We start from the raw sequence: 14,924 nt of genomic DNA, 5'->3' as shown, positions 1-14,924 counted from the left end.
CTCCAAGACCTGAAGATTTAAGTGCCAAGTATGTGAAACAATTAGCCACATGCATGCTATACAGTCTGTGCTCAGTTGGTGTCAGCTCCTCTCAGGATGAGGATATGTGAGTGGACAGAGCAAGTCCATGTTCATTTGGACACTTAAATACAAATTCCATATGATATGACTTATATGTGGCATCTAAAATATGGCACAGATGAACCTATATACAAAACAGAAACAAACTCACAGACATAGAGAAAGGACTTGTGGTTGCCAAGAGGGAGAGGGGAGGGAGTGGGATGGACTGGGAGTTTGGGGTTAGTAGATGAAAACTATTAAATTTAGAATGGATAAGCAGTGAGGTCCTACTCTATAGCACAGGGAACTGTATCAAATCTCTTGGGACAGACCATGATGGAAGATAATATAAGAAAGGAAATATAAGAAAGGGAATATTATTATATATTTATGACTGGGTTGCTTTGCTGTACAGCAGAAATTGGCACAACATTGTATATCAACCATACTTCAATTAAAAAAAAATAGCCTTTGTCAAGAGTGTGCAGTAAATGCTGTTTTTCCAGCTGGGGAACATGATGACTGAGGAAATTGATTGGCTCTACACTGGCAGAAAATTGTAAGGATTAGTCTTTTTTTTCTTTATGGAGACATGGAAATCGTGGTCTATCCCCAGGATTTATGCTTGTCTAAGCTTAATAAAATTTTAGAATGAACATCTGGAAAAGGAATTGCTGAGAAACGTTCCTGCAGTTTAAAATTATCCTGTCTTGGGAGTTCCTATTGTGGCTCAGCAGTAATGAACCTGACTAGTATCCATGAGGATGCGGGTTTGATCCCTGGCCTTGCTCAGTGGGTTAAGGATCCTGGTGTTGCCGTGAGTAGTGGTGTAGGTCACAGATCTGGCTCAGATCCTGCATGGCTCTGGGTGTGGTGTAGGCCAGCAGCTGCAGCTCCAATTTTACCCTTAGCCTGGGAACTTCCATTTGCTGCAAAAGCAGCCCTAAAAAGAAAAAAAAAAAATCCTGTCTTTAAGACAGAGATTCTCAACCAGGGCAACTCTTCCTTGTTGAGGACATTTGACATTGAGTGGAGCCATTTTTTATTTTCCTGGCTAGGAATGGTGGGGAGTGCTACTGCATCTAGTGGGTTGGGCTAGGGGTGCTGTGGCTGTGGCATTCCCTTACCACCAAGAATTATCTGTCTCAAATCATGCTAAAGTGGAAAAATCCTGTTTCCAGCCAATGGAGTTGGGTATGAATGGACAGCTAATGGGTTTCAGAGACCAGAGAAGGGACATATCGGTTTCTACCCAGTAAGGAAAAGGGCACTACAGAGCATCACTAAAGAGGATGAGCGGGTTAGGGGACAGAAGGATGAATAGCAACAATAGGAGCCAACGTGGGTAAGAATGTCCTGGAGTTGCCATTGTGGCTCAGTGGTAACAAACCCCACTAGTATCCATTAGGACATGGGTTTTGTCCCTGGCCTCGCTCAGTGGGTTAAGGATCCAGTGTTGCTGTGAACTCTGGTGTAGGTCATAGATGCAGCTTGGATCCCCAGTTGCTGTGGCTGTGGCTATGGCCAGCAGCTACAGTTCCATTCAACCTCTAGGCTGGGAACTTGCATATGCCTTGGGTGCGGTCCTAAAAAAACAAAAGAAAAGAATGTCCTATGTGCCTGGCACTGTACTGAGTGCAGTTCACCCAGCCAGTGATTTTAATGTCTTTCCTCTCTAGAGAATTAGTAGTAATTCTATAAAAATTATGCAATTTAGAGATATTCCATATAATTAACTATATAACTACAGTATATTATTATATTTAATTATTATATATAAAAATTTACAATTCGTTGATCACATGCCGCATGATAAGCACTAAGCTCTTAACATTCCTCCTTTCATTTACTCTTCACTACAATGCCTGTGACCCAGGTTACTGCCACTTGTTTTATGGATGAAGTAATTAAGTTTGAGTAGCTACCAAAAGTTATGCTGTTTCAAAGTAGTTGAGCTGGGATAAAGTTCATTTTAAGCTGCTTCCTGGGTACAATCTCCTAACTACCAACCCATGCGGCTCATTTGATCTATTCCTTCTGCCTGTAACAACTCTCCCTCGTTTAGTGGCCTAGAAAACTACCTGGTCTTCAAAACTCAGAAGCCTTCCCTGACCCTACTGCAAGCAGAGTTTCATTCTCTGGGTACCTGAAGCATCATGCATGTGTCTCTACTACCTTGATGATCAGACCACTCTGAAATGATTTGAACAGTGCTTGCTTTCTCTCACAAATCTAAATTCCATAACTGCAAGATTGTTATGTCACTCCCTTACATCATGAGTTAACTTTGGAAAATGCTGCCAATGCGTCAGCCCATTCTATTTTTGGTTGGATTTCACTATTAGAAAGTTCTTTATTAGGGTGAATACACAGCCGGCCTCATTAACATCCACCTCTCGGTAGCGAGAATCAATTGGCTCTCTTGCATCCATCTCATAGAAGCCCTTCAGGTATGAGGTCACCTGTCCCAAGAGGCTTCTCTAACTGTGCCCTGTGGTATCTCCAGCCATTTCCTACAGACTGTCCTACTCATTTCCCTCTCTGTGCTTCCTTCTATCACATAGATCTTATCTGTTCATCTCCCTCTTCATCACTGGTATCCTGAGGAGACTGTGGGATCCAGGGAAGCAGGGACCTTGCCTAGGTGATTCACCTCTGAATACCCAGCCCAGTGTGTGACTCATTTTGTTGAATGTATGCGTAAATGATAGGTTGGGGGAAAATCAAGGTGATGAGTAATTAAAGAAAACTTCTGACAACTATCTGAATGAGGATAGCAGACTTAGAACAAAGAGCTCAAGTGAGATAGATCCTTGGTAGAATCCGTTTGCCCTTAAATGGCCAGTCTTGCTGATTCTTTAATTACCTACATTGGGAATGGTCATTCCTTTGGTCCTGCATTGTCCATTGTTGGAGTTGTGGGTGGTGCATGGTATTCCAGGGCAATATGGGTTTTCCTGGGGGCTTGGAAGTTGCCAAGGGAATTAAATATTCCTGATTTAAACATTCCTTCTGGTCATCTTTCTTGTCCACCTCATTCACTCTGGCAATATTTGTTGGAGACTCACAGTATTCTAGGCCTGGTAATTTACTTGTCCTTGAAATTGAACCAGACTACCCACATGTCATTACTTTTCCATCCAAATCAATGAAGCTGCCAATGACTGTTGAGCTCATTGACAACTGTTTTTCCTCACCTAACACAAGGTCACTTGACCCCAAACTTGCTGTCACTCAAGTGTCTCCATGGCTCACAATGCCTAGATTCAGACTCTCAATGTGACCCCAGTGCTGGCTCATCATAGATTTCTCTTTGCTCCAGATTCTCATTCAGGCACTTGGACCCAGTTCCTTTTCTATTTTCTTTCTTGGTTTGTTGATCCAGCTCTCTCTTCCCCTATTTCACTTCCCAGTCTTTTTGTGGAATCTCACTTCTGCTTTGGCCCCAGCACCGCTGGGATGAGGAATATTAAAAATACTCTACTGAGGCTATGCTCCTGTCTTTGACTTGGACCTTGAAATTGGGACTACGAGAATCAGTGGGCAGCTCTTGACTGGAGTGTGACCAAGTATCTCATCCAAAGATGCAAGTTACTGCTCTCCCATCCCATGCCTATGACAGACATCACTAATTAACTATGGGTTTCCACCTATTAATTCTAGTGGTGACCTCATAACTCTCCTCAAGATGGCACTCCAGGCAGCCTCTACCAATTGATGGCCATTGGCAGGTGGGATGAAACTTATTTGCTACCTTCACTCAGGCTTCTTGCCATAGGTCTTCCTGGTCTTCCTGCAGCAAAGGTATGTTGGGTAAAACATGGGGAATATGAATCAATCATTGGGCTCTCACTTCATTCTGGTGGGCCTCTTCGGCCCCTCAGGGTCAAATCAGCTACTCCTCTCCCTGGTGGCCGCCATGTTTATAGTGGGGCTTCTGGGCAACACCATGCTGCTCTTCCTGATACGCATGGACTCCCGGCTCCACACACCCATGTATTTTCTGCTCAGTCAGCTCTCCCTGTTTGATGTTGGCTTCCCCCTGATCACCATTCCCTCCTCCCTGCAGGGAGGAGGTTCCATCTCCTTTGGGAGTTGTGCAGCTCAAATATTCTTCCTCACGCTGATCGGTGTAGCTGAGGGCATACTGTTGGCCCTCATGTCCTATGACCGTTATGTTGCTGTGTGCCACCCGCTGCAGTATCATGTGCTCATGAGGCGCCAGGTGCGCCTGCTCATGGTGGGCTCCTCTTGGCTTGGAGGTGTGCTCAACGCCTCCATCCAGACCTCTATCACTTTGCACTTCCCCTACTGTGCCTCTCGCATTGTGGACCACTTCTTCTGTGAGGTGCCAGCCTTGGTGAAACTCTCCTGTGCAGACACGTCTGCCTATGAACTGGTGCTGTCCACCTCGGGGGTGCTGATCCTGGTGCTTCCCCTTTCACTCATTGCCACTTCCTACGGCCACGTGTTGGGGGCTGTTCTACGCATGCGCTCAGAGGAGGCCCGAAATAAGGCCTTTGCCACCTGCTCCTCGCACATCACAGTAGTGGGACTCTTTTACGGCGCAGCCATGTTCATGTACATGGTACCAGGCGCTTACCACAGTCCACACCAGGACAACGTGGTCTCCCTGTTCTATAGCCTCATCACCCCCGCACTCAACCCCCTCATATACAGTCTGAGGAACCGGGAAGTAGGGATGGCTTTGGTCAAAGTGCTCAGCAGAGCTGGGCTCAGGTCAAAGTGATGACCACATAGGGAGCTGTTGGTGTGATCTCAGTGGTCTTGCATCTCACCCATCTCTCCGAAGTACCAATTTGTGGTGCAGCTGCTAAGCTCTTACACCCAAGGCTAAGTGTATGCTCAGCTTCTTCCCATTCCCTGAGGAGTTGGATTAATCTTTTCTCCCATAGACTTGTGGAAAGCAACAGTAGCAGTCTCATATTAAAAGAAAATATACCATCAGTATATTCTTTCTGTATTCTTTAGTACTATTTATACAAATGGAAGACCCTGCCTTTTGTAAAGGTGAGATCTCCTTGTTATTGAATTGATAATTATACCAATATTAATTAACATTTTGGACCAATTGATATGCTAAGTGAATAGTCCTCATGACAGATTTTGAAATGTAGGGACTACATTTTTTTTTTCCTTTTTATGGCTGTACCTGCAGCATATGGAGTTTCCCAGGCAAGAATTGAATTGGAGTTGCAGCTGCAGGCCTATACCACAGTCACAACACTGGATCTGAGCTGCGTCTGTGACCTACACTGCAGCTTGTGGCAATGCCAGATCCTTAACTCACTGAGTGAGGCCAGGGATTGAACCTGCATCATCGTGGAGACTACGTTGTGTTCTTAACCCTCTGAGCCACAATGGAAACTCTGGGACTACATGTTTTATGTGTAAGAAACAAAGGAGACTAAACAAAGGAAAATAATTCACCAATGGTCACACTTTCAGAAAGTGGCAGAAGTGGGACTTGAACCCATCACACTCTGATGCCAAACCACTGTGCTGTTTGACTGCTAAGCAGTGATCAGTTAACTGCTATAGGTGTGTGTGTGTGTGTAATGATGGAAAACAATGTATATCTTTAAAAAATGAAACACGGAATTCTTCACTAGAAGATTAAAAAGAAACTATGTTTGTTCTTAAGCCCAGCCTTGAAAATGGTTTAAAACAAGAGGAAGGGAAAAAACAAAAAAGCCAAAGTATAAACTTTGAACATGTCATTCATTTGCTGCACCGTGTTCACTAGATATTTGAACCTTCTTTATTTTGTCTTTGATTAGGTAAATAAAAAGTGTTTGGCTTTTTTTCTTTTTTCTTTTTGGCCATGGCTGTGGCGTGAAGGGCCAGGGATCAAACCCATTCCACAGCAGTGACAATGACAGATCCATAACCACTGAACAACCAGGAAAACTCAGTGCTTGGCTTTTAAAAAGAGATTTAGAACTATGTATTTCCTAAAGAAATGATGTTTTCCTTTCTATTTTTTTTTTGTCTTTTTAGGGCTGCACCCACAGCATATGGGAGTTTCCAGGCTAGGGGTTGAATTGGAGCTATAGCCACTGGCCTATGCCACAGCCACAGCATCTCCCGATCCTTAACCAACTGAGTGAGGCCAGAGATTACCCTGTGTCCCCATGGTTACAAGTCGGATTTCTTTCCACCGAGCCACTATGGGAACTCCCTGTTTTCCTTTCTATTTATGCCCTCCTGCTTTCCTTGAGATTCTTTAGTTCTTTTTCAAATTTCTTCAATTTCAAGATTAAGTTAAATACTTTTCATTAATTAAAAATATTTTAGGTGAAATATTTCTATTCAGTCAGTGTATTATATATTTTTCAGTGTTTCCAATGTGGTAATTCTGTGTATTTTGGGCAGCCATTTTTTTTGCAAAGTATATAACAGGCATTAAAAATTTTTTAGATGGGGGAGTTACCATCTTGGCACAGCGGAAACAAATCCAACTAGAAACCCATGAGGTGGCGGGTTCGATCCCTGGCCTCAGTCAGCAGGTTAAGGATCCGGCGTTGCCATGAGCTGTGGTGTAGATCTCAGATGAGGCTCAGATCTGGCGTTGCTGTGGCTGTGGTGTAGGCCGGCAGCTGTAGCTCTGATTAGACGCCTACCCTGGGAACCTCCATATGCCGAGGGTGAGGCCCTATAAAGACAAAAAGACAAAAAAAAATTTGTAGATGAAAACTGGTTTCTTGTTTTAACATGCTTTTTAAAATTATAGTTGATGTAAAATATTATGTTAGTCTTAGGTGTAAAACATAGTGATCCACCAATCAAATGCATTACAAAATGATCACTATGAGAAAGAAGTTCAGTAACTACCTGTCGCTATACACAATTATTATAGTGTTACTATGTCTCTTATGCTACATATTATATCTCCAATGACCCACTTATTTTATAAGTGGAAGTTTGTATTTCTTAATCTCCCCCACCTATTTTCCCAACCCAAAACCCTCTCTTTCTAACAACAACCAGTTTGTTCTCTTGTATCTGTAAGTCTGTTTTTAGATTCCACGTTTAAGTAAGATCATGGTGTCTGTCTTTACCTAACTTATTTCTCTTAGTATAATACACTCCAGGTCCATCTGTACTGTTGCAAATGGCAAATTTTATTCTTTTTTGTGGCTAATATTCCATGACATGTACACACCACATCTTTATCCATTCATTTATTGACAAATATTTAGATTGCTTCTATATCTTGGGTACTACAAATAATAATGCATAAACATAGGAGTGCGTATGATTTTTTTTTTGTCTTTTTGCCTTTTTGAGGGCTGCTTCCTGCGGCATATGGAGGTTCCCAGGCTAGGGGTCGAATCGGAGCTGTAGCTGCCTGCTTATGCCAGAGCCACAGCAATGCTGGATCCTTAACCCGCTGAGCAGGGTCAGGGATTGAACCCACAACCTCATGGTTCCTAGTCGGATTCGTTAACCACTGTGCCACGACGTGAACTCCTGCATATGTATTTTTGAATCATATATTTTGAATGCATATATATTTTTGCTTTCTTTGGGTGAATACCCAGAGGTAGAATTGCTAGATCATATGGCAGTTCTATTTTTAATTTTTTAAGCAATCGCCATAGTGTTTTACACAGCGGCTGAATCAGTTTACATTCTCACCAGCAGTGCATGAGCATTCCCTTTTCTCCACATCCTTACCAATACTTTTATTTATTTATTTATTTTTTATTTTTATTTTTTATTTTTTTTGTCTTTTTGCCATTTCTTGGGCCGTTCCTGCGGCATATGGAGGTTCCCAGGCTAGGGGTCGAATGGGAACTGTAGTCACCGGCCTACGCCAGAGCCACAGCAACGCAGGATCCGAGCCGTGTCTGCAACCTACACCACAGCTCACGGCAACGCCGGATTCTTAACCCACTGAGCAAGGGCAGGGACTGAACCCGCAACCTCATGGTTCCTAGTCGGATTCGTTAACCACTGTGCCACGATGGGAACTCCTGTTGTTTTTTTAATGATAGCTATTCTGAAAGGTGTGAGGTGATATCTCGTTGTTTTGATTTGCATTTCCCTGATGATTAGCGATGTTGAGAATTTTTTCATCTGTTGGCCATCTGTATGTCTTTGGAGAAATGTCTACTCAGATCCTAAGAGGTATTTTATTACATGTCTTTCTAGGGCCACACCCATGGCATATGGATGTTCCCAGGCAAGGGAATTGGAGCTGTAGCTGCCAGCCTATACCACAACCACAGCAATGCAGGATCCAAGCTGCATCTGTGACCTACACCACAGCCCATGGCAATGTCAGATTCCTTAACCCGCTAAGCGTGGCCAGGGATTGAACCTGCAGCCTCATGGATACTGTTAGGGTCTTTACTGCTGAGCCACAATGGGAACTCCCCTAAGAAGTATTTTTAAACTTTCCCATATGAGGTGATTTATCCTGAATTAAAATTTACATTATTTCATTGTGTTCAGATATTTTTGTTTGAATCCTTTCTAGTCATAGGAGTTAAGTTTTTCTTCCATTGTCTAAACACATGGTCAAATTTTGTTACAGACCATAAACTAAAATATGTTAATGTCAAATAGATCCACTACACAAATAATGCCATTTAGAGTATACTTATGGATAATTTTACCTACTTGAAATAATATAATCTGGGAAAAGTGAATTAAAACTTTATTTACTCTTAAAATTTGCCTTATTTATTATTAGTTTTCTTTTATGAAGAGGAATTTTTATTTGCTTCTGAGATTTGCAACATTTTGTGACATCTTTAAAGCCATTTAATTCTTTTTATCACAAATTCAGTCCTATTGGGTGATAATTACCTGATCCAGCAGAGGTTTATCAGAAAACCTGAAGAGAACATAAACATCAAAAAGGTTAGATTTGTCCACATACCACTCAAAGCCCCAGAAATAGATTGCTTCTCAAGTGATCTTTAGTAAAGCTATATGAAACATGCAAAGGCAATTTATTAAATTTATACCAAAAGAATAAAACCGAGGACTCTCTAACCAACTTCCTTGAAGCTAGAATGACCTCGACAACAATTTGTATAGGAGCAATGGGGAGGATAGGAGCAATGGGGGAAATAATTTTTAGTTCCATTTCTCTTGCACATGTAGATACAATTATTCTTTGGATTATGGTAGCTACTGGAATCCAAATGGATCTTAAAAAAAGAAGAACTTTTTATGGGAGTTCCGTGGTAGCTCAGTAGGTTAAAGATCTGGCATTGTTACTGCTGTGGCTTGGGTCACTACTGACTGTGGCATGAGTTTGATATCTGGTCCAGAACCTCTGTATACTGCAAGCATGGCCAAAAAAACAAACAAACAAACAAACAAAAAACAAAAAAAAAAGAGAGGGAGAGAGAGAACTTTTAAAGATAATGTTAAGATCTAATCTTGGTTCCAAAGGCTAGAAGAAAAGTGGAAATCCAGTGATGACTGTGATGACTTCTTGGGTGAATTGTTCCAAACATTTAAGTTAGGGATCATACCAGTTCTACAAAAACTCTCACTTTTCAATTTGTTCTGTGATGCTGCCATGACTGGCACTAAACCCAATAAAGATGTTACAAGAAAAGAAAACTACAAATCAAAATTCCTAATAAATATAGATACAGTAATTCTTAATGGCATTTTAGCAAGTTAGATCCCATGATATCTAAAAAGGGTCATACATTATGACCCAGTGGGAGTTTATCCCAGGAATTGAAGTTTCATGTAATATTTGAATAGCAATCAATGTAGTTTATCATATTAGAAAACTCAGAAAAATCATATGACCATTTCAGTAGATGCATAAAAAGCTTTTTAGAAACTTTAAGTACTTTACTGATCAAAACTCTCAGCACGGTAAGATACAAAGAAACTTCCTCAACTTGAAAAAGACCACCTACATAAAACCTACTCTTTACACCATACTTCAGGGGCAAAGAGTGAACACTTACCCCTAAGATCAAACAAAATAGGGATGTCCATTCTCAGCACTTCTCTTCCACATTTTCTGTAAGTTTCATGAAGTGAAATGAAAGAGGAAACATAAGCAAATGTAATCCAGGTTGGAATAGAAGAAGTAAACTGTGTTTATTCACAGATGACAAGATCCCCTATGTGGAAAATCTGATGGGAAATACAAAAAAAAGGCTAAACAAATTTATCAAAGTTGTATGATCCAAGAGCAGCAGAGAGGGATGGCTTGTGTTTCTATATTTTGGCAAATCATTTAAATATGAAATGATGTAAAATACAGTTAAATTATTTTTATTATAAATTTTATTGGAATGCAGTTGACTTATAAAGATGTGTTAGTTTGAGGTATATAGCAAAGTAAAACTTATGTATAAACATATATTCATTCCTTTTCAGATACTTTTCCCATATAGGTTATTACACAGTACTGAATAGGTCCTGTACCATACAGAAAGTTCTTGTTACCTATTTGTTTTATATATAGTAGTGTGCCTATGTCAATCCCAACCCTCTAATTTATTCCTCCTTTAACATTTCCCCTTTGGTAACCATAAATTTAGTTTCAAAAAGTCTGCAAACAGGGAGTTGCCATTGTGGCTCAGAGGGTTAAGAACCTGACTAGTATCCATGAAGATGAGGGTTCAGTCCAGTGGGTTAAGGATATGCCATTGCAAAAAAAAAAAAAAAAAAAAAAAAGGATATGCCATTGCTGCGGAGTAGGTTGCAGATGCAGCTCAATCCTGTGTTGCTGTGGCTGTGGCTGTGGAGTAGGCCAGCACCTGTAGCTCTGTTTCACCATATGGAACTTCCATATGGTGCTGGTGCAGCCCTAAAAAAAAAAGACGCGCACGCACACACACACACACACACACGCACAAGTCTACAAAAAATAAACGCTGGAGAGGGTGTGGCCAGCAAGTCTCTGGGGACTACCTGCCCTGAGATTGATGTCCTGTGCATATCCCTGCAAGTAGCTGGGAGTTGTGGCAGAACACAGCTCTGAGGGGTTTGGCAAAGTTAGGAAAGGTCAATGTCTGAATCAACAGTCATTCTATTTTTCTGCTGGATGCTTTATTTAGGTCATTGGTAAAGACCTGTGCCACCCACAGAAGTTACTTCATTGCCATGCGCCAGCATCACTCATGGGTCCGCAACACGCAGCTGGAAGAAACGTGTCATGATTAAAAAGCAGTAGGCTGCAACTTGCGGAAGAATAGAAGGTAGTTTTGTCCCCTACAAACTGATCCTCTCTAAGCCTGATGTCCAATGCTATCCTCAGTGACCTGGCTTCTCTGGTAATTCTGGCACCAAATCCTCATACTTTTATGGTTTAAAATATCCCAACTAAAAGGAACCCTATTCTTGGTGGGGGTGCTCCTCTCCTTCCTTGCCTTTATCACTGTGTTTTCAGGGTTTCTTGGCTCCTCTTTGTTTCTATCTCCCTGGCAATCCCATTTGTCCTCAAGGCCAGAATCAGTCTCTTCCTTGCTTTCTTCACTTTCCCCATCTGCCTCCTGATATCTTCAGAAGTTACTTGTTTTCTGCAGAGGCTGTAAAAGATCCAGATCCATTCTTGGACTCATCACTGCCCAATACAGACACTTCCCAGACTACCCCCACCCATCCCTAGCATGGTCCATGTGTTTGCCTGGACCACCCAGAACAAATGCTTTTAAGATATTTATAAAATACAAAGGACTTTCAAGTTCTTCACTGCTGTAGGCCTGGAGCCCCTGCAGTCTCTTGTTCCCACATACTTGCTAGGAACTCTCCAAGGTCTCCCATTGACGGCACTGAACTCATTGTCAGGCTGGGAAATTATTCTTGTAACCGACCTCTGGACTGTGCAGCTGGTCAGCCTTACTGGATGTATAGAGCTTAAACTAGTTTTTACTTGGCCTCAGTTTCATAGTCCCTTCTGTGAAGTTGGGCCTTATTTTTTCCCAGCTTTCTCTCTAAAAATAAAATAGGGAGTTCCTGTTGTAGCACAGTGGTTAGTGAACCTGACTAGTATCCATGAGGATGTGTGTTTAATCCCTGGCCTTGCTCAGTAGGGTAAGGATCTGGTGTTGCTGTGGACTGTGGTGTAGGTTGGAGACGTGGCTTGGATCTCCATTTGCTGTGGCTGTGGTGTAGGCTAGCAGCTGAAGCTCCAATTTGACCCCCAGTCTGGGAACTTCCATATGCCCTCGGTTCAGCCCTAAAAAGCAAAGCAAAACAAAACAAACCAAAACAACAACCAAAATAAAATGTGACAACTGATTAAAATGAGAGTCAAAAACTGCCATCCATGGAGAATGTTCTTGGCTCATTTGAATATTCTATTTTCCATCTCTCCCTGGAGAAATGTGCCTCAAATTGTAGAGTGCATTACAATCCTCTAGAGGGTTTTTAGAACTCAGATTGCTGGACTCCTACCCAAGTAGGTCTGGGTGGGAATGGAGAATTTTCATTTCTTTTTCTTTTCTTTTTTTGGTCTCTTTTAGGGCTGCACCTGAGGCATATGGAAGTTCCCAGGCTAGGAGTCAAATTGGAGCTGCAGCTGCCAGCCTACACCACAGCCACACGATATGTGAGCTGTGTGTGTGCAACCTACACTGTAGTTCATAGCAACGCCAGATTCTTATGCCACTGAGCAAGGCCGGAGATCAAACCTGCGTCCTCATGGATACTAGTCAGATTCGTTTCCACTGAACCATGATGGAAACTCCATGAATTTTCATTTCTAAGAGGTTCCCAAGTGAAGTTGATACTGCTGGTACAGGCACTACACATTGAGAATGAGATTCTGGGATGTCATGAATCTGATGTGAGACAAAGATAGAAAGGGGAAGGTCTTTAGCCAGTGCCAAATCCATACTCATCTATACTCATCAAAGATTAAAACTTTTTTCCTTTAATATTTAAATTTTATCTTCTCAAGTACACTTATGCAAATATATTATCTTTTGAATGGAATAGTGCAATAAATTAGGAATTAGAGTCCAAATCCTTTGTTCTTATAATCTAATCATGAGATTCTAATCATAGTGATCTGTTTATTTGATTTTTTATTTTTGTCTTTTTAGGGCCCACAAACATGGCCTATGGAGGTTCCCAGCCTAGGGGCTGAACTGGAGCTGCAGCCACTGGCTTATGACCCAGCCTCAGCAACGCTAGATCTGAGCCACTTCTGCAACCTACAGCACAGCTCATGGCAATGCCAGATCCCTAACCCACTGAGTGAGGCCAGAGATCGAACTTTCATTCTTGTCATCCTAGTTGGGTTCATAACCCACCAAGCCAGGACAGTGATCTGTTTAAAATGCATACCTGATTATTCACTTTAAATTTTCAGTCCTTTACCCTTTTTTCCCCCTATCTGGGCCCTCAGCAGATTGGATAATACTCACCCATATTGGGGAAGGTGGATCTCTTAACTTAGTCTATGGGAATCAAATGCTAATCTCTTTCAGACTCACCCTCAGCAGCACAGCCAGAAATAAAGTTGAACCAGCTATCTGGGTATCCTTTAGGCCAGTCACATTGTCACATATAATTACACTTCAGACATTTTTATTATCCATCCAACATCAATACCAATAGAACAAAGTAACCTATGTAATTTAAAATTTTGTAGAACACACATTAAAGGAAGAAAACAGAGGATGTTGGTTTTATTTTTTATAACATCTCTATTTAACCAAAGAAATTACAATATTATCATTTCAAAATGTAGTTCACATCAAAATGAAGAATAAGATTTATCTTTTCTTCTTTTTCAGCCTCTAAATACAGTGTTTTATGACTACAGCACATCTCAAGTCAAAAGTTAAGTTTGATCCATTATCCTTCATCTGTATTGAGATTTCATAAGGTTTACTGTTGTAAGAGAATTCACACAGAGTATTTTTTAAAATCATCTTTTGTGGAGCACTTTTTAAAGTTTGACTTCTTTCCTCTGGATTTTCAACATTTTGTTTTATTTGGCAGAACTACTGTATTTACATAATTTGGCTTGATGGACTCTACCAGATATACGTAACACAAATTTTTCTCCCATCCACGTTTCCACCTTCTCTGTCCTTCTGGTGAATTCTGGTGTATTCTGACTCCTGCTATATCTTAACAGGATCCAAGCTATAATTTTTTCCTGTTTGAATTTTATTGTATACAGAGGAATAAAATTTCTCCACATTCTGAAACTGTACTTCCTTTTTTTAAATATTGAAGCTATGGATTGTGTTTATATTAGAACTGAAACTGAGAATTTAAGTAATTCAGAAGGTTTTGATTCCCAAAAAGGCTAGTTGAATAAACTGCAAGGCAGTTCAGAAGCAAATATCCCAGCAAAAGCACAGTGTGAACAATATTACAAAACACAGGACAGAGTTAAAAGAGAAGTGGGATGTGATTAAAAGGAGAGTAGAGGGCACTAGGGGAGGAATTGATGTTGCAAGTGAAAATACACAAGCGAGTTCCAAATGAATGAAATACATCAACCCACAGAGGAAGTTAACTCACTTTTTTTTTTTCTTTTTTTTTAGGGCTGCACTCACGGCATATGGAAGTTCCCAGGCTAGGGGCTGAATCAGAGCTGCAGCTGCTGGCCTACCCCACAGCCACAGCAACACCAGATCTGAGCCACATCTGTGACCTACACCACAGCTCATGCAACACCAGATCCTTAACCCACTGAGGCCAGGGATCGAATCTGCATTCTCTTGGATCCTAGTCGAGTTTGTTAATAGCTGAGCCACAAGGGAACTCTAACTCACATTCTTTTTTTTTTTTTTTTTTTTTTTTCCTAACTCACATTCTTTAAGCAAAGTAAACACACAGGAAACAATGATGAGCTACATTATGGTCAAAAATCCAAAGTTCATGTAAAA

At 41.2% G+C, this 14,924-nt stretch overlaps 1 protein-coding gene across 1 annotated transcript; it reads left to right on the top strand.

Moving 5' to 3' along the window:
• The first annotated feature begins 3,883 nt into the window (after window positions 1-3,883).
• Window positions 3,884-4,813, top strand: OR2Z1 (olfactory receptor family 2 subfamily Z member 1). The gene has a single exon (XM_003480803.1). It carries the CDS (start codon window positions 3,884-3,886, stop codon window positions 4,811-4,813), a length of 930 nt encoding a protein of 309 aa, XP_003480851.1.
• Window positions 4,814-14,924: the final 10,111 nt, after the last annotated feature.

The sequence above is a fragment of the Sus scrofa genome, chromosome 2 (genome assembly GCF_054392235.1).
Source record: "Sus scrofa isolate SSC_HxYL_T2T_F1_AM1 chromosome 2, Sscrofa_HxYL_maternal_Yorkshire_Landrace_v2.0, whole genome shotgun sequence".
NCBI classification, from domain to species: domain Eukaryota; kingdom Metazoa; phylum Chordata; class Mammalia; order Artiodactyla; family Suidae; genus Sus; species Sus scrofa.
Note: the sequence above shows the minus strand (reverse complement) of the source record. Positions and strands in the feature narration are given on the sequence as shown.

Bases quoted from the DNA above. Each gene is read 5' to 3' on its own strand.
- OR2Z1 (XM_003480803.1), top strand. From the start codon at position 3,884: ATGGGGAATATGAATCAATCATTGGGCTCTCACTTCATTCTGGTGGGC.